General features: G+C 37.7%; 1 protein-coding gene across 1 annotated transcript in view; it reads left to right on the top strand.

The window, feature by feature from the left end:
* The first annotated feature begins 15613 nt into the window (after nt 1-15613).
* Nucleotides 15614-21724, top strand: part of LOC114650839 (T-cell surface antigen CD2-like) — a 50702-nt gene continuing 44591 nt past the window's right edge. The window contains exon 1 of the mRNA XM_028800726.2: nt 15614-15728. Coding sequence (XP_028656559.1) covers nt 15665-15728 — 64 coding nt within the window. The 5' untranslated portion in view covers nt 15614-15664. The remainder of the gene's footprint in view (nt 15729-21724) is intronic.

Genomic DNA, 21724 nt, shown 5'->3' on the forward strand with positions numbered 1-21724 from the left:
TACAGACAATTCCTTTGACTTCATGCTTGGTTTGTGCTCTGACATGAACTGTCAGCTGTGGGACCTTATATAGACAGGTGTGTGCCTTTCCAAATCATGTCCAATCAACTGAATTTACCACAGGTGGACTCCAATTAAGCTGCAGAAACATCTCAAGGATGATCAGGGGAAACAGGAGGCACCTGAGCTCAATTTTGAGCTTCATGGCATAGACTGTGAATACTTATGTACATGCGCTTTCTCAATTTTTGTATTTTTAATAAATTTGCAAAACCCTCAAGTAAACTTTTTTCACATTGTCATTATGGGGTGTTGTGTGTAGAATTCTGAGGATAAAAATGAATTTAATCCATTTTGGAATAAGGCTGTAACATAACAAAATGTGGAAAAAGTGATGCGCTGTGAATACTTTCCGGATGCACTGTAGGTGCTCACTTTTCCATTTTCCTCTCAAAAATCACACCGGCTTCTGGCCCATTCCTGCCCTTTTATTCCTTTCGCTTCCCTTTAACCTTCTTTCTTTCTTTCTTTCTTTCTTTCTTTCTTTCTTTCTTTCTTTCTTTCTTTCTTTCTTTCTTTCTTTCTTTCTTTCTTTCTTTCAATCCCCCCTCTCTCTACCATTCAGGCTCCCTCTATACCGCCAGTTGGGTGCAAGTGCAGTTCTCCCCCTGCTCCAAGGTATTGTATGAATGAAGCAGTTGCATGCTTTGGGACTCACAGTTATTTATTTAAATCTAACTTCTTATCAAACTCCTACACTGTATATTGAGTTAAACTGCATACTTGGACATATGCAAGCTTTCGAGGCAACTCAGGCCCCTTCTTCAGGCAAGATGTAATGATTACAACTTGCCTGAAGAAGGGGCCTGAGTTGCCTCGAAAGCTTGCACATTGTAATCTTTTTAGTTAGCCAATAAAAGGTGTCATTTTGCTTGGCTTTTCTCTACATTCATAATGGCTAACACGGTGCAACATCCTATGTTTGTGCAAGTCTAACTTCCTCTCAAAGGCTCATATGATACAGAAAGTTAATTGAAATGGTTGTCCGAATGTGCTTTACAATAGACTGATGTCCCTTCCATTCCTAATGTTGCAGGGAAGAACTCTGACTTGGACATTCACAAGGTTTTTAAAAATGCCATGGACAGATAAACAATGCAGAAAGAGAACTACTGGGTCTGTTATATATAAAATCTCTGCCACTAGATGTCAGTATAATTCAACAAATAGTTGGCATATTATACTGTCCTCCTGCAGTACAGTAAATGAAGTTTGCATGTTCTCCCCGTGTCTGCATGGGTTTCCTCCGGCCCCGTGTCTGCATGGGTTTCCTCCGGGCGCTCCGGTTTCCTCCCACAGTCCAAAGACATGCAGGTTAGGTGGCTTGGCGTTTCTAAATTGGCCCTAGTGTGTGCTTGGTGTGTGTTTGTGTGTATCCTGCGGTGGGTTGGCACCCTGCCCGGGATTGTTTCCTGCCTTGTGCCCTGTGTTGGCTGGGATTGGCTCCAGCAGACCCCCGTGACCCTGTGTTCGGATTCAGCGGGTTGGAAAATGGATGGATGGATGGATAGTTATACTGTGAAAAGGGGTTTACTGAAATAAAATCAAACTGATAAGTCAAATCTGTTTTTAAATCTTAGAAATAAGTTAACATTTTAAACTGGAATACTTAAGAAAAAAATACCTGAGATGGACTGGCACCCTGTCTAGGGATTGCTCCTACCTTGTGCCCTTCGCTTGCTGAGATAGCCTCTATCCTCTGTTGGGTTTAACAAATGGTGTAGTGCACTTAAAAAAATAAATATATTACTATTTCATTTTTTTGCTGAGAGTGAATGAGAATGAATATTACATTAATACTATTACAGACGGTTTATTCATCACATGTAAATTTGGATCAGTTTAGGAAATATCCATTGTAAGTGATGTATGGGATTATCCAGCATTCAATCCAGGAGAATAGCTAGAATAATGCAAGGAGTGGGGGGTATAGCCTGTTCAGAACATACACTCCTTTGACATGTAGAGGGCAGCATCCATGTGTCACTGCTCCAATTTCCAGACCATGAGGCATGCTGAGAATTGTAGTTACATGAGATAGTCATGCTTGCTGTCCTGGATGCTGCCAGGGGGCGCTGCAGGGATGGACTCGCTCTACTTTATAAAACTTCCATCTGACCCAGAAGTATCTCCTCTAGACTTTGCCCAAACCCTGGAAGTACTTCCAGGATCTGACTTAAAAGGAGCCGTCCGTCTTATCTTGGAGAGTAGGAGTCGAGAGACGTCAAACAACACTTGTGTGGAGGACGAGGAGTGGGGAGGAAGAGAAGAAAGAGGAAGGATTCAAAATACCTGTGTATACAGTACTGTTTAAAAGGTACTTGGATGAAATAAAATCATTATATTTGAACCTGTGACTGTATTCGTGACAGTTGTGTCCAGGGTTTGGGGTTCAGGAATGCCCCCTATCTTCCACAACATCAATATACTGAATTGTTACAATGTATCTGTCTCATGGGTACCACAGAGCTGGGGCTTAACCCACACAGGATTTTATTACTGGAAATCCATAAGTCTTCAGTTTTGAGTATGTAGTGAATATACTGTAATGCTTCTTCTTCTTCTTCTTTCGGCTGCTCCCATTAGGGGTCACCACAGAGGATCATCTTCTTCCATATCTTTCTGTCCTCTGCATCTTGCTCTGTCACACCCATCACCTGCATGTCCTTTCTCTCTACATCCATAAACCTTCTCTTTGGCCTCCCTCTTTTTCTCTTGCCTGGCACCTCTATGCTTAACATCCTTCTCCCAATATACTCAGCATCTCTCCTCTGCACATGTCCAAACCAGTGCAATCTCGCCTCTCTGACTTTGTCTCCCCACTGTCCAACTTGAGCTGACCCTCTAATGTACTCATTTCTAATCTTATCCATTCTTGTCACACCCAATGCAAATCTTAGCATCTTTAACTCTGCCACCCCCAGCTCTTTCTCCTGCTTTCTGGTCAGTGCCACCGTCTCCAACCCATATAACATAGCTGGTCTCACTACTGTCCTGTAGACCTTCCCTTTCACTCTGGCTGATATCTGTCTGTCACAAATTACTCCTGACACACTTCTCCACCCATTCCACCCTGCCTGCACTCTCTTTTTCACCTCTCTTCCACAATCCCCGTTACTCTATACTGTTGATCCCAACTCTACTCTATGCATCTTTACCATTCCACTGACCTCCCTCTCATTTACACACATGTATTCTGTCTTCTTCCTACTGACATTCATTCCTCTCCTCTCTAGAGCATATCTCCACCTCTCCAGGGTCTCCTCAACCTGCTCCCTACTATTGCTACAGATCACAATGTCATCAGCAAACATCATAGTCCACGGGGATATCCTGTCTAATCTCGTCTGTCAACCTGTCCATCACCATTGCAAATAAGAAAGGGCTCAGAGCCGATCCCTGATGTAATCCCACCTCGACCTTGAATGCATCCGTCACTCCTACTGCAGACCTCACCACGGTCATACTTCCCTCGTACATATCCTGTACAACTCTTACAAAGTTCTCTGCCACTCCCGACTTCCTCATACAATACCACAACTCCTCTCGAGGCACCCTATCATATGCTTTCTCCAGGTCCACAAAGACGCAATGCAACTCCTTCTGGCCTTCTCTATACTTCTCCATCAACACCCTCAGAGCAAACATCGCATCTGTGGTGCTCTTTCTTGGCATGAAAGCATACTGCTGCTCACGAATCATCAACTCATTTCTTAATAATAATAATTATTTGCATTTATATAGCGCTTTTCTCACTACTCAAAGCGCTCAGCAATTGCAGGTTAAGGGTCTTGCTGAATGGCCCAACAGAGCAGAGTTCCCTTTGGCATTTACGGGAGTCGAACCGGCAACCTTCCGATTGCCAGTGCAGATCTCTAGCCTCAGAGCCACCACTTCCACTACTCTTTCCTATCACTTCATGCTGTGGCTCATCAATTTTATTCCCCTGTAGTTACTGCAGTCCTGCACATCCCCCTTATTCTTAAATATCGGCACAAGTACACTTCTTCTCCACTCCTCAGGCATCCTCTCACTTTCCAAGATTCCATTAAACAATCTGGTTAAAAACTCCACTGCCATCTCTCCTAAACACCTCCATGTTTCCACAGGTATGTCATCTGGACCAACGGCTTTTCCATTCTTCATCCTCTACATAGCTGTCCTTACTTCCTCCTTGCTAATCCATTGCACTTCCTGATTCACTATCTCCACATCATCCAACCTCTTCTGTCTCTCGTTCTCTTCATTCATCAGCCTCTCAAAGTTCTCTTTCCATCTGCTCAACACACTCTCCTCACTTGTGAGTACATTTCCATCTTTATCCTTTATTATCTTAACCTGAAGCACATCTTTCCCAGCTTGGTCTGTCTGTTTAGCCAATCAGTACAGGTCCTTTTCTTCCTCCTTAGTGTCCAACTTCTCATACAAGTCATCATCACTTTTCTTTAGCCTTTGCCACCTCTCTCTTCACCTTGCGCCTTATCTCCCTGTACTCTTGTCTACATTCTGCATGTCTCTGACTATCCCACTTCTTCTTTGCCATCTTCTTCCTCTGTATACTCTCCTGTACTTCCCCATTCCACCACCAGGTTTCCTTTTCCTTTTTCCTCTCTCCAGATGTCACACCAAGCACCCTTCTTGCTGTCACCCTTACTACATCTGCTGTAGTTTCCCAACTGTCTGGTAATTCTTCACTACCACCCAGCTCCTGTCTCATCTTCTCCTTAAACTCAACCTTGCAGTCTTCCTTTTTCAGCTTCCACCATTTGATCCTTGGCTCTGCCCTCACTCTCTTCCTCTTCATGATCTCCAACGTCATCCTACAGACCACCATCTTATGCTGCCACCACTCTGCAGTCTTCAATCTCCTTCAGTTTGACTCTTCTGCATAGGATGTAATCTACCTGTGTGCATCTTCCTCCACTCTTGTACGTCACCCTATGTTCCTCCCTCTTCTTAAATATGTATATACTGTAATGCTTACATCATTGAAACAAACTTTCAAAATGTACAAAGAAATGCATTAAATATAAATGCAGTGGATTTGGAAACTATTCAGACCCCTTCAATTTCTGCACCTGTTATTGTACTGTAAATTTAATTTTAAATGGATACATTTGCCATTTTTCCCCATCAGTCTACATTCAATAACCTATATTGACAAAATGAAAACATGTCTTCAGAAAGGTTTGCAAGATTATTAAAAACTGAAAACTCTCTTCATGCAAGTATTTACAGTCTTTGCTGTGGTACTTCAGACTGTGGTTTGGTGTGTCATATTTGCTTCAGTTATCCCTGAGATGTTTCTAGAACTTGGCTGGAGTTCATCTGTGGAAAAATGAATTGATTGAACATTGTTTAGAATGGCACTAACTATTGTATATGAAGTAACTGGGCAAGAAGGACCACAGTCAGGACAGTGACCAAGAATCAAATGGTCACTTTAACAGAGCTTCAGAAGTTCACTGCTGAGATGGGAAAGCCTGTCAGAAGGACAACTGTCTCAGCCATACTCCATCAATGAAGCATTTATGGTAGAGCGGCTAGACAGAAGCTACTGTTGAGTAAATGATATATGACTGCCCATTTGAAGTTTGCCAAATGGCATTGAAAGGACTCTGAGAGACTAGTGAAAAAAAATTGACATTTATGGCTAGAACTTCAAGTACTGTGTCTGGCAAAGACCACGCACTGCTCATGAACTGCCTGATACCATCATTACAGTGAAGCATGGTGGTGACAGCATCATGCTGTTGGCGTGCTTCTCAGTGGTAGGAGCAGGAAGAAAATTTGCTCCAGAGTGCACACAACCTCAGACTGTGGTAACAGTTCACCTTTCAGCATGACAATGACCCAAAACATACAGAGACAACACTGACAAAGTCAAGACAATGCTGGAGTGACTGTCACTATCCTTCAGTGGCCCAACCAAAGTCCAGATTTAAGCCCAGAGAACTTCTGTGAAGAGACCTAAAGATGGCTGCTTCTCATCCAATCTAATGGACTTTGAGAGGATCTGCCATGAAGAATGGGATAAACTGCCCACATCCTGGTGAACAAAGCTTGTACAAACATAGCCAAAAAGGCTTAAAGCTGTAAGTGCTGCCAATGTGGCTTTTACAAAGTACTGAATTAATAGCCTGAATACTTACATAAAAGAGAGATTTCAGTTTTTATCATTTTATTTTTAATAAACTTGACAACCTTTCTGAAAATTTGCTCCCATTTTCTCATTATGGGTTATTAAGTATATATTGATGGGCATTAATGCCCATTTATCCATTTAAAATTAAATGTACAACATAATAAAGAATGTGGAGAGTGAAGTAGTCTGAATACTTTCTGAATCTACTGCAAAATCAAGTACTCTAAGGTTAACTAACAGGCAGCATTAAGGATATGCCAAAGGTCGAAAACTATAGATTGATATATTGAAATTTAAAAGAAAACAATAGGGTTGAAATCAAAGAAATGTTATGGTCATGCATCTTTAAAAAGTACTAATGTATGTTAAATCATCCAGCTATCCATTTTCTAAACCCCCTTTATCCTGTGAGGAAGATGGAGCCTATCCCAACAAGTGCAGGGCACAAGGCAGGAACAGTTCCTGAAGATGGTGTCAGTCCAATGCAGGGTGAACACACACTGACAGACAGACATGCACACAAACAAACAATTTAACATCAGCAATCCACCTAACGTGCATATCTTTGGACTGTGAGAGGAAACTGGAGCACTTCACACAGAGAGGACCCAGGACATCAACTCCAGCTTCCTTGTTGTGAGGCAGCAGTATTGTCACTGCTCCACCATGCATAGTAAGCCTCAAGGCTTAATACAGTAAGGCTTTATTTGATATCAGAAGGCTATTTGTTCCTCTAAGTAGACAACCAGCCTTTCATTAAAGGAGTTTTAGCAAGAACACAATTTAGTTAGGCTACATAAAGGAAACATGAAAATCAAAAATAAATATTGATTTTAGAGTTCCAAGGCAATATACTGACTAATTATTAGTGTCATGATATGACTCAAATGAGTTGCACAAAACTGCAAAAAATCCTCCCCAAAATTAACACTTAATTAAAGTAGTTTTATTTAATGAATTCAAGAAATAAAAAAAAAATCATAAGGAAATAATTTGAAACTATGAAAAGAGTAAATAAGCATATATAAACTTCAAGTCAAAAGCCAAATTCAAACAACTAAAATTCAGAATTTAGAACACAGAAAGATTTAAAAGTTATTTAAAACTTTAGTAACAGAAGCACAAAATGAGCTGAAAAACACAGCAGCATACGCTAGCTAAATACCACAGGAAAAGGCTAACAACAATCAGATGTCCTAAATCGGCCTCTCAGTTAGCCATGGCCCTAGCTATCCATAAACACCTGCCAGTAGTAATTTCATCAAAAACATAGAAAAACAAAAAGAGCAATCGAATGAGGAGAAATTAAAAACACCCAGTTAAACATAGACTAGACAAATTTAAGTAAGCTGGGGAAAATGATCAACATCAAAAAAGGGTTATACTGCTGTTGTACTCACTTAATTTAGATGGACCAGGGAAAGATGTAGCCAAAAATCAGACTAATCTTTTACTGAAACCCAATACTAATCCAAAAATCAAAAGTGAAAAGGTTGATGCCTAAGACAAAATAAGAATAGAACAATGCACAAAGTCATTTAGAGATTATCCGCAAACTTGGATGGTTATGAAAGTGTAGAAAAAGATAAATTGATAACTCATTTAATTAATTACCAGTTTTGACTTTGACAATGCTGATAATTATTTTAATTACTTTGATAGGTTTTCTATTTTCTCTGTATGAGGGGATCCCCAGATGTTAGACTTACATCTAGGTAACTGACAAACACCCATTTTAAGAAACAGAATAATACAATTTATTGATAAGCAGAAAGATAATAGAAGCATGACAACTGCATACATACCAATGTAGAAGACAGGATACAAACCAGACAAGACAGACAAACATATAACACAGAAGAAGCTGGCCATTTAGAGTTCTAATTTATCATAAAAAAAGATAAACAGATTTATGACACAAAGTCTATAAAGATGTTGTGTGGAGTTGTAGATTGGGTAGATATCACTCTGCCAAGGAAGGAGAGCACACTCTAAGTTAGGAGAATGTGAGAAAGGGGGTGGAGATTTATTAGTAAATTGGAGGACCATTGGAGGACCACACATGCATTATTACTTGCCTGCATGGAGTGGGGTATTACCTTAGTGATGGTAAAGAGCGTGGCACTAATTGCTATTACTACGATACTGAAAGCTTGGAAAAGGCATGAGGCATCTTCTCCTCAGTTTGTATTTGCTCTTTCCCATAGCCTGTAAAAACAGGAAAGCTAAATCATCAGCAAACTTGAGGCAGACAATTCCAGTCCATAATCCAAGAATCAGAAACCGAAAAACCAAGCAAGAGTCCACAATAAACAGGAAAATAATCCAGTATTTGTAATGATATTTTCTCTACCAACCTCAATCTTCAGTCTGAAATATATAGGTTGAAGGAGGGTTCCTCAGCAGTGACATAAAGGTGGTCCTGTCTCTTGGGATCCACTCACAGAAAATAAGGAATGTTTTCAAACCTACACACATAATGCATAATACTAAATAAAACATATCAATATTAATAAAAATTATATGATAAAAAACACGAAAATTTTGAATTCAAAAATGATAAAACCAACAGAATAACAGAAAATAAACATCAGCCAGGTAACTAACCTGGCTGTAACATAATAAGCTGCAGCAGTTTTTGACACACAGTGTTTAAGTTCATATGTGTCTTGAAAAGTGCCTGTTCTACATGATGTTAACAAGAAGTACAAGGTTATATGGCGTTTATTTGAAGAGTGAAAATGTGTTTGTGATGTGATTAGTCTACTTAAGACTGACATATCCTAAGTGACAGCATTCTCCATAGTTAATTTATTGTATATTTTATAGTACCAGAGTAGGATTTCAGTGTCTGCGTTGTTTCGTATATCAATTAACATGGAACTTTTTCAAATATTTGAGACCTGAATAGTATTGAGCATATTTTTTAGGAGTATTTATTTAAGCAATATTTAAAATTTTAAACATTCTAATCTTAATTATTTGTTGGCAGGCCTAGTCCAGACATAAGGGTATATCTCTCAAGGACTCACTCAGAGCTAAATTTAGGCAATCTGTGCATTATGTTTCCAAAATTAAAAAAGATTAAAGTTGCATAAGGTAAATGTAGAGATTTTCTTATTCTCCCTTTATGAGGGATATGATTTGAAATTCAGTAAAATAAAAAAGTAATAATAAATTATAATATAATGAGAACTGTATAACAAAGCATAATATTTTAAAACATAAAAATGCAATATATCATATTGTGATACAAGCATCAGGATAATATCTTATTGTGGGGTGCCTGGCAATTCTTACCTGTCAGTTATGTGGATTATGTGAAGTCTGAGGAAGAAGAAATCAAATGCGTGAGAGGAGAATTATTTTTGGGGTGCAGTGGATTATGTCTTGTCCCTAGAAGTAATGAATGTATATTAATTTCTAGGGATGCAGTAACATACATTTTTTTCTATTCATTGGATTATCTTACCCCTGAATAGAAGATATCTCCATATTTTTTAAGTAAAGTGTCACCCAATACATTGAAATTTATGGAAACATCTATTTTACTTTTTCAGATTTAACAAATTGTAAATACCACTATAGAACACATAACCAATTTATATAATATATACAATAGCTTTCATTCAGGAAGTGGTTAGGAAATTGCAATTTTAAGAGCGAAAAAAACAGATTTATAACAAACTAGTTACAGAGAAAGTCTAAGTGTGAATCATTCAGTTTTTTAACTCCACAAATCAGTGTATGTACTGTATTTTACAGAAGATAGTGATTTCCGCCTTATGCCTTCAGAGGTTCTAATTCTTCATCTCTGCCCAGACAACACAGAGTTCAAGAAGAATTTCCTGGTAGCTTCAAGAGGAGAAGTCCTGAAAAAAACTTGTAACAGGCTATCGTGTGTGTGTATTACTTCATGATATCCTCACCATAAAAAAATGGCAGAAGCGCCGGTTAGCAGAAAATTACAAAGATAGACTGATGGTTTAAAACTTTTAGAAATATTCTGCTACAATTCACATGTTCTGTTGGAACAGTGGTAGAACACAAATAGTGGTAGTCAGATTCCATAGAATTTAAACATATTTTTCTTGAACCCATTTAATGCAGCCTCCCTGATTGCCTTGGCTACAAGCTATGAACGAGGTATGGAAAGGGCAGCAGTCAATTGTAGGTCCACTCACACACACATTCACACTCAAATTGAGCAATTCTCCTTCTCTCCTTGGGAGAAAAAGCAGCATATCCAAGGAGAAACACCACACAGAGAAAGAAAATATGTGAAAAATTCTATACAGACAACAAACAGGAGCAGGCATTAAATCCAAGACATGAAATCTATCAGGCAGGGCTGTTAACAACTCTGACATCCCATCAACTGAATTTTAATTAATTGACATTTTGAATCTAAATTATCAGCCTCTGTATCAACCTAAGTACATCTTTTCATATACCTCATACAGCACTGGTTGGATAAGCCCGTTTGCCCCCTGGTTTGTGAAACTGTACTGGCAGCTGGTCTTGGCTAAGCCACACTTCTCTGGTACGCAGAGCAGCAGGCGTACAGCAGCAGTGTTCAAAGCTAGAAAATTAGGGCAAGAAACTGCACCTGTTTAAGTGTCAACAGGTTTGTTAACATTTTCATGCAATTTAAAAAAGAAATAAAACAAAAATCATACACATGCATATATGTATGTATATATATATATATATATATATATATATATATATATATATATATATATATATACAGTGGTGTGAAAAACTATTTGCCCCCTTCCTGATTTCTTATTCTTTTGCATGTTTGTCACACAAAATGTTTCTGATCATCAAACACATTTAACCATTAGTCAAATATAACACAAGTAAACACAAAATGCAGTTTGTAAATGGTGGTTTTTATTATTTAGGGAGAAAAAAAAATCCAAACCTACATGGCCCTGTGTGAAAAAGTAATTGCCCCCTGAACCTAATAACTGGTTGGGCCACCCTTAGCAGCAATAACTGCAATCAAGCGTTTGCGATAACTTGCAATGAGTCTTTTACAGCGCTCTGGAGGAATTTTGGCCCACTCATCTTTGCAAAATTGTTGTAATTCAGCTTTATTTGAGGGTTTTCTAGCATGAACCGCCTTTTTAAGGTCATGCCATAGCATCTCAATTGGATTCAGGTCAGGACTTTGACTAGGCCACTCCAAAGTCTTCATTTTGTTTTTCTTCAGCCATTCAGAGGTGGATTTGCTGGTGTGTTTTGGGTCATTGTCCTGTTGCAGCACCCAAGATCGCTTCAGCTTGAGTTGATGGCTGGACATTCTCCTTCAGGATTTTTTGGTAGACAGTAGAATTCATGGTTCCATCTATCACAGCAAGCCTTCCAGGTCCTGAAGCAGCAAAACAACCCCAGACCATCACACTACCACCACCATATTTTACTGTTGGTATGATGTTCTTTTTCTGAAATGCTGTGTTCCTTTTACGCCAGATGTAACGGGACATTTGCCTACCAAAAAGTTCAACTTTTGACTCATCAGTCCACAAGGTATTTTCCCAAAAGTCTTGGCAATCATTGAGATGTTTCTTAGCAAAATTGAGACGAGCCCTAATGTTCTTTTTGCTTAACAGTGGTTTGCATCTTGGAAATCTGCCATGCAGGCCGTTTTTGCCCAGTCTCTTTCTTATGGTGGAGTCGTGAACACTGACCTTAATTGAGGCAAGTGAGGCCTGCAGTTCTTTAGACGTTGTCCTGGGGTCTTTTGTGACCTCTCGGATGAGTCGTCTCTGCGCTCTTGGGGTAATTTTGGTCAGCCGGCCACTCCTGGGAAGGTTCACCACTGTTCCATGTTTTTGCCATTTGTGGATAATGGCTCTCACTGTGGTTCGCTGGAGTCCCAAAGCTTTAGAAATGGCTTTAGAACCTTTACCAGACTGATAGATCTCAATTACTTCTGTTCTCATTTGTTCCTGAATTTCTTTGGATCTTGGCATGATGTCTAGCTTTTGAGGTGCTTTTGGTCTACTTCTCTGTGTCAGGCAGCTCCTATTTAAGTGATTTCTTGATTGAAACAGGTGTGGCAGTAATCAGGCCTGGGGGTGGCTACGGAAATTGAACTCAGGTGTGATACACCACAGTTAGGTTATTTTTTAACAAGGGGGCAATTACTTTTTCACACAGGGCCATGTAGGTGTGGATTTTTTTTCTCCCTAAATAATAAAAACCATCATTTAAAAACTGCATTTTGTGTTTACTTGTGTTATATTTGACTAATGGTTAAATGTGTTTGATGATCAGAAACATTTTGTGTGACAAACATGCAAAAGAATAAGAAATCAGGAAGGGGGCAAATAGTTTTTCACACCACTGTATATATATATATATATATATATATATATATATATATATATATATATGTATTGTGGTGGTCAGCTGGGGGCTGTGCCCAGTTGCAACACCTGGACGGACCAGGAGAAGGACTGTACCTCCCCAGGAACACGAGAGGGCAGCCACTCTGCCTGGTTTGGGGGCCATGGGGTCTGAACATGGAAGCTCAACCCTGTAAGGGCCCGTGGCCACTGCCAGGGGAGCTGCACAGCCTAACGAGCCCGTCTGGGCAGGAACGCAGCCACACTCGGAGGTGCAGCCAGAAGTAGGTCAACAAGCACCTGGAGCACTTCCTGGTGGGCTATAAAAGAGGTCGACAGTCACCACTCTGGGCTGCAGTCGGGAGGAAGAGGACAGAGCTCGGTGGAGAGGAGAGGAGAGGAGAGGAGAGGAGAGGAGAGGAGAGGAGAGGAGAGGAGTGGAGTGGAGTGGAGTGGAGGCATTGAAGGACTTGGTGAAGGATTTGAAAGAGGGTGATTAGTGCAGGGACACTGTGTGCTGTGTGGAATTGATATGATAAAACATGTGCTTTTTGTAGACGTTCCGGTGTCTGTCTGTGTCCGGGGCTGGCTTCCACAATATATATATAAATATATGCTGTATATATAAAGTATATGACAATATATGCAATTAGACTAATATTTTTCACACATTTTTTTAAAATAACTTTTCGACACTAAATAAGAGAACATTAATTCACTACTGATAGTACTAGGGCTGCGGTGGGTTGGCACCCTGCCCGGGATTGTTTCCTGCCTTGTGTTGGCTGGGATTGGCTCCAGCAGACCCCCGTGACCCTGTGTTCGGATTCAGCGGGTTGGAAAATGGATGGATGGATGGATAGTACTAGGGTGCTGTACCGTGTTATCCATTATGGATATAGTAAGAAGTTAAGCAAAATGACACCTTTTATTGGCTAACTAGAAGTATTACAATATGCATGCTTTCAAGTTAACTCAGACCCCTTCTTCAGGCAAGATGTAATTCACTGCTGGTGTTATCTGTCCATCCATTTATCCACATATTCCATTATATGACAGCTTTGGTAGGTATTTTGCTGGAATCAGACTCAAAGTTAGTGCTATAACTGTCATTTGAATACTTCTATTTTATTTCATTTCATTTCATTAAAGGCTTTGCAATGTTTTCAGTTTTTGTGTTCCAGCTGCTCAGTACTTACCTTGAGAATTGTCGACATGACTGCAATGGCTGTACTGAGAAAAGCTGTAAGTTTAATCTTAATGACATCTCACAGTTTGTTTGTTCTAGCTGGTACATTGCATGTGAAGGTGTGAACCACATCCTCAGCGTCTCTGTTTGTGTGTCTGCAGCCAGTTTGTGGTCTTTGTTTTATTTTTCCTATGGCTACAACTGAAAAACTAAAAAAGTAAGCAGAAAAAATCTCTCTACTGTGTTAGTCAGGATCAGCTGTAGACTACAGAGTAACTACTGTAAGCCAAGTTGTAATTATCCCCAGAATATTTTTATCTTTACAATTACAATACTTTAGAAACCTGAAAAAATAGTTAAAACTACTAATTTCTATAAATCTTTGCTTTACAAAAAACCCATAATAACTGTTGAAAAGAGTAGGCATTTTGGACAATGCATTTTCCATTCATCCATCTATCAATCCATGAGACACAAAACAACAGGACCTTAAGGGGATGCAAATTCAGACATACTTGCATACAAGTAGCACTTATACTGAGTCAAATTAGAGATAACAGTCAACCTCATATGCGCAAGTAATACCCAAAACAATAAAGAAACACAGAGCAAATATGAAAACCTTCATATGTACATTGACTGAGCTGGGAACTGTACTCAGCTTCTGGAAACTGAGGAATGTTTACCTGTTTAACATGTAGCTAATCATGTGTGGACTGGCAGCATTATTTCCTCAAGAATAATCCTGAACACAGACCCTATCACCACCCACCCAAACCTGTGTGGTCAATCAATTTGCTGTTGACACTATCATCAAAGGCCCAAACACCAATGATGATGAATTGGCTAATGGAGGATATAGTGAGTGCCAGGGCAAAAGTTTCTCACTGAAGGTCTGACTTGACCGCCAGGTGCACCATCTTCTTCAGACATTCTTGGGTTGGCCACAGGTTAACCGCTGTCTGTGTGATGAAAGTTGGCCTTTTTCATTTTTAATTTGGTCTACATCTACATGAACCCATTGAAATAAAAACAATGTTAGGCAGAGCGTGTTTTATAGTGGGTAAGGCATTGAACCATAACCCCCAAAGCTGTTGGATCAATTCACTGTGGGAACCTGAGAAATTCATTTAACCTGCTTGTATTCCAAATTGCTAAATAAGATTGTTAATAAATGCACTGTATCTTGTTGTTATAATTTCCTCTGATTAAATACATTAGATAAATATAATAATATAATCTTCATCATTTTTCCTAGTCCTCTCCACATTCTCAGGTGTAATTCCAAGCTTTTACCATTCTCTTATAAAACAGATGCTGACAGGAACATTGCCATTCTTTTTTGGAAGACTTCTTACAGTAAGACGATCAGAGATGCCCATTTGTACAGCTTGGGATGACTCATAAATATTCTCTACAATCTAAGTTAAAAAGTTATAATTAGATTAAATTTACTTTTGGCACATATCCTTAGTGCCTCCAGAGAACCTTTACAACAATTTACAATACAAGAAAAAAGCAAAAATGTACAATAGAAAAATAAGGTCATTCTCTTATACATAGACATAAATGTAAAATATTTAACAGAATCCAAGATGCAGTCAGTCCAATAAAAAGCACAAAATAGGTCATTACTAAAATGTTGGGTCAAGATACACAAATACGATCAAATACTCTCATACCCATATATGAATATGAGAGAATTTGATCAAATGTGTGGCACTTGCAGTGGAAGGCAAGCAATTAAAAGAGAAGAAGCTAAAGAAGACAATCTTATTTTTCTTCACTTCAACTCTGAAAACTCTTCAGATGAACCACTCCCTCTCAAGTGACACGCAGGAAGCAGGGTTTATGCCTGAAGTACAGTACCTTCTAGAGTGACTGATTTTGCTCTTTGCTTTCTGCGGAGGGATGGCTCTTAACATTCTTTATGTTCCTTTGCTTCTCTGTTTGCTGCATATTGCAACATTATCAGGTAGGATGAAATCAATTCAGAAGCCATGCTTACTTGTCACTTCATTCATAATGCTGTTTGAAATTAGGAAAAGCTTACTGTCTATACAGAGTGAAGAAAAATGTTTTACTCGAGACTTTTATTATTGTTAAGATAATATGTTGAATTCTTGAAGAAATTATCATTTTCGCTATGTTAATCATGTAATTTATACTTTACTATATTTTATCCAGTTCTGCTAAAGCAGGGGTCGGCAACCCGCGGCTCTGGAGCCACATGCGGCTCTTCAGCCTCCTTGTAGTGGCTCCCTTTGGCCTTGACAAAAAAATAAAAACCATGAAAATGAATAATGGCAATTTCTTAATTTAACTTGTATTTATATATATATATGTGTGTTTATTTACTACTACTACTACTACTGTTATACATTTTAACATCTAATTTAGAGAGTTTAATTCTGCGTGGACAGAAGCATTTGCCTTCACCGCCAACGACGCTGGCTTACCGGTGTGCTTAATATGTGGCGATAAATTATCGAACAACAAAAAATGTAACGTTGAAAGACATTTTCAAAACAAGCCCTCAGCATTCACTGAAAAATACCCAAGTGAAGATAAGCGAAAGAGAGCAATTTCGGAACTGCAACGGAAAGCTGAACAGAGCAAACATACTTTCAAAAAGTGGATCACTTCTACACAGTCAACTACAGCCGCTAGTTTTGTGGCAGCTCAAGAGATCGTAAGGAGGGGTAAGCCGTTCACAGACGGAGAATACATGAAAGAATCGTTCATAAAAATATCAGAGCATCTATTCTCCGACTTTAAAAACAAACGGGAAATTGTTCAGAAAATGCAAGCTGCATTTAGAGAAAGATTCAGTGAGTTCAGAAAGGAAAAACACACACTCTCTCCTTCCCTGTCACACCCCTGGACATCGACCCATCCCTGCTGAACACATCCGCATTCACAGGAGTAAGTAAGCCCGATCTAGAAATTGAACTGGACGACATAGCAGATAAAGATTAATGGGTGTCCAAGTTCAAATGCCTGACAGCGGATCTTGAAGAAGTCACCCGTCAGAAGGCTACTCTCGCTAAAGAGCACAAATGGAGTGATATTTAAAACCTCCCCAAACCCGACAAATTTGTTTTCGACACATGGAGTGCCATTCCCGAAACGTATATGAACATGAAAAAATATGCATTTGGAGTCCTGTCCATCTTTGGCTCAACATACTTAAGTGAGCAAGTTTTCTCAAGCATAAACTTCATAAAGTCCAAATATCGCTCCCGCCTCACACATGAGAGCCTGCAGTCCTGTGTGAAGGTCAAAGTCACATCGTACAGCCCCGACATAGAGATGATCAGCAGCGAACTTCAGAAACAGAAGTCACTTTAAACAGGTGACAACAATAGCATTTAATAAGCTATTATTTTTCAGAAAAACAAAACACATTCATTTCGGACCCGGAGCTGATGTAGGTTTTTTTGTATGTTCAGGTGCTTCAGTTGATTCAGCACACTGAAATGGAATTTTATGTTTACTTTTTTAAAGCTGCTAAGCTACAGCTAAATGTTTTATTTATATTAAAGTGGGCTAGTTTTTATTTTAATTTTACACAGGTATAGGAAGGACCCAAATAGGCCTGCATAGTTCAGTTTAATTTATTTCAAAGTAGCCCTACACATGCACACTGCACTTCTGTTTGTTGTATTCCGTGGTTGTAACATGTAAAATCTTAAAAAAGATTAAAACTTTTAAAAGTTTATCAGCTGTGTTATGTTTTGCGGCTCCAGACTATTTTTCTTTGGAGGAAGAGGGGGCAAAATGGCTCTTTTCATAGTGAAGGTTGCAGACCCCTGTGCTAAAGCAACTACCACTGGTGGAAAGAAAACCAGTTTAACTCAAAGATCTAAAGAATCTGACTTTAATCACTCAATGAGTTAATAATTTTGTTAATTTCTGTATATTGTACATAATTCAACTTATATTGAAACAAAGCTGCATTCTTCTTGTTTTGGTCAGTCTTGTCACCTATAGTATCATTTTTTTAAAAACATCTTTCCATGAATAATTTGAAATGCATTCTCTATGAAAAACATCCATTAAGGGAACTACATTTCTAACTTTATGTTATACTTATAAAAATATTCATTAATCAACATAGATATTCCCAATTTCCATCCAGAAAGGACTTCAATAACAGCAGGTTTTCACTACAATCAATTTTTTAATCAGCCGCTGTTTTAGAAGTAGAGTAAAAAAAAAAAAAAAAAAAAAAAAGGGTAAAATTCAATTTCAATAACTAGTATCGGAAATTACATGACAGACTTAAAAGGATGTAATATATAACTACATCATATGTTTTAACTGTATACTATGAATATAATAAAAATGGACTGTAGTATATTATATAAGAGATTTAAAATACCGTATAACTGGAAGTTGAGATGTATTAATAATCCCTAAAAAGAGGCTTTCCACGTAATGCTCAAATAGTTCTCCCATACATATTATACATTTATATACACGTGGAAATACAAATGCTGGCTAATGCTGAAATATGCTACATAATTTAATTTTACCCCCCAGGAACAATAAAGTTCTATCTATCTATCTATCTATCTATGGTAGTCAGTTTTTTAACGCACGCAAGTTAAGTTTTATAATTCTTTCATGGATTTTTTGTAGTCATCAGGAAAATACCTGTTTAGTGGGTTAATTCAAAGTACACAATATTTATAAACAAATGCACTTAGCTAAATAATTTCCCTGAAGATTTTGCAGATTTTCATTGCAATCAATTTTAAAATCAGCAGCTATTATAAAATCCTTGCAGAAATAAATTCCATTACCTATTATGTGAAGTTCCTAAGCATATTTAAAATGATTTCCCTCAAAAACTATGTAATTATACCACTACACTATGTAATTTAGGACATTAAAACTATAATTACCAGTTCAAAAGAAATAATAATCATTTATATACTAACAAATACTAACAGCTTTCTATTACATATTCATATCCATTACATATTCATACAGTTCTTCCATACTGTATATTATACATGCTCACCATATACAAAAGTATAAATCCTAAAATATTATACATGAATTCATAAAATATGATTAGGTTTCAATTAAAAAAGGGTATAAAATTAATATGTAATTTTAATACATTTCATTCATAGAGTTTTATTCTGGATGATCCATGTGCTCATTAAGTAATTTCTTAACTGCGAATTAATTGTACTAACTAGAAAACAGATGCAAATCACTACTTTGTGTTCCACATTAGAAATGAATTATTGTTGTTTATCATTGTATTGTCTTTCTTTAAATTAATTTTGCCAAAAAAAGAAAAAGTTGCTGTTAAAAGAACAGACTAAGTAGTCCGCTAAGAGATAACACAATAATGTGCATGCTAGTTAAAGGCTTATATAGTTTCCACATGCAGAAATATAGACAATTAGATTAAGCCAAAAATGTAAGTCAAATTATACACAATGTTGTCATTAAAAATCAGATGGAATGAAATCCAGCAGCAACTGCAGCGGCACAGGGCAAGAATTGGGCACTCCCAGTTTAAAGAGTGTCTTTGTTTGTGGCTTTAGGTTAAGTGTTTCAAGTTTTTCAACCATAGCCACATATATTTTTATATATGCTTGAAATACTTAACAGCAGAAGAGACATAACCTATGACAAAATATAACAATAATTTTGATTTGATTTATAATACAGTTAGTCAATCAGTTTTCAATGCATATTATTTTTCATAAATGACAGCTTTGTTTATACATCAGTTTGAATCATCACCTAATGAAGCACATGAATCAATACAAAATGACAAGAACATGTGCAGTTTGAAACAGACGTACCTCAGTCCTGGACTGATTTATATCGGATGTTTGTGATCGTTTAGCTCAGTGGTCCCCATGTTCAATCCTGAGGGGCACCTTTAGCTTCAGATTTTTATTTAAAACCAATTTCATAATCAGACACTCATTCTTCATTTTCATTGACTTCATTACTTAGTTACTTAAATTACTTTCTTATTCTAATGCAGGCATATCTGTATTTTGTCATAGCTTTAAATGTTTACATTTTCTTTACCATTTTCTTTTTGATTTACTCTTCGCCAACATCTGGAAAAAAAAAAGAATTCTAATGGGGTGAAAATACTTGCGTGCCAAATCCACTTGTCTGCTCATGTTTCATAGAAATGACCAGACAAGTGAATATAGCACTTAAGTAGTTGTTCCCCTTTCGCATTTAGTATTTGTACCTGCATCTGCACTTTCTGCACTACTTGTCAGCATTTGGATTACAATGAAGGGAGCCACCCCTATACAAAAGGCTAACTTTTCTAAAACCTGGTTACAACATATACCTAAACTAAAGTGTGAATCTTTAATCACCCTAAAAGTTTTTATTTTTTTTATTATTGCAGACAATTGCTGCCATTGTTTCCAAATATCTGCCCCTTATGGGGCTTCCTTGGTCCACCTAGCAAGCTTGATTTATAATGTAAAAAAGATGTCAATGCTTAATTTCCATATTTGACAGGATAAACAGTTTCCCATTTTGTGAGACCTCAATAAGGAAAGTACAGTTGGAGGGATGTATGAATGGAATATAAGTCAGTACAGTATGTAGGACTGCTGCTTCAAAGTGTAATTCAACCTGTTCTTCAAAACTTATATGTTTTCCCACCTGTACATTATGTTCCCATTATGGTGTCCAATTTCTGCTCTCACTCTAAAAGAGTGGCAGAGATACATTTTTGAGGCCCTGAAGCTTGAACTGTTATGGGGGCCCCATCACAACCAGCAATGAGGTCTGCATAACCACTGTTATCTTCTTCAATGGGGTAACCTTTTAAATTATATTTTAACTATTATTATGTATTAATTACATTATATTATTAATATTATTATTTTTAAAATCCTTCTCATACAGTAGACACTCAAAATTTTTAAGCAATGTGGACTAAAGTTGCTTATGAGGCCCCTCCGAGATTAGGAACATGAAGCTTAAGCTTCATTAGTTTCATAGCAGAAACACCCTGGTCTAAAATAATCAGTTTATCTCTCTCGTTGTACATGCGACTGTTTGCAAAGCCTATTTGACCTTTCTCCACCTAGGGAAGGGTAATATATTATCCTTTCTGCCTCCCAGTTTGCAGGTTAAGCAGGGGAAATACATGAATTTATATACACATATATAATGTTCATATAGATATATAAATGGAGAAACTATAAAAGAGCTGCATTAGGATTTTATCTACACCTAATAAAGAGCCAGATGCATGATTGACTCTTTAAAAATATATATACTCAACTTTTACCTTTTTTTCCTAATGCACATAAATAAAATATAAATCCATTAATAAAAACAAATTCTTTTACTTTCACTTTATATATATATATATATATATATATATATATATATATATATATATATATATATATATATATATATATATATGTATGTTCATTATGTATACTGTGTATACTATAAACTGGTCAGGGCTGTGTGAATGAAGCATATGGCTGGTTCTTAGTTTCAACTCATTACTATTTTTAGAGGTTAGGAAAAAGTGAGTTTAGAAAATGGATGGATCCAACTAATATATTTATAGGCTAAACATTTTAGAATTATGTATAGAAAGATGTATTTTTATTGTATTATTTATTTCAAAAAAATAAAATTCAGGGCTTCATAATGGTGTAATGGTAGCACTGCTGCCTCACAATAAGGAGAGCAGAGTTCGCGTTCTGGATCCTCCCGGCGTGGAGTTTGCATGTTCTGCTTTTGTCTGAGTGGGTTTCCTCTGGGTGCTCTGGTTTTTTCCTCCTGCCTGAAGACATGCAGTTTCGGTGAATTGGCGGTACTAAATTGGCCCTAGTGGGTGGGTGTGTATGTGTTAGCCCTGCATAAGACTGGCACCCTATCCGGGAATCCTTGTGCTGTATACTAGCTGGGATAGGCACCAGCCACTGCAGTGACTCTGGTCTG

The sequence above is a fragment of the Erpetoichthys calabaricus genome, chromosome 4 (genome assembly GCF_900747795.2).
Source record: "Erpetoichthys calabaricus chromosome 4, fErpCal1.3, whole genome shotgun sequence".
NCBI lineage: Eukaryota > Metazoa > Chordata > Cladistia > Polypteriformes > Polypteridae > Erpetoichthys > Erpetoichthys calabaricus.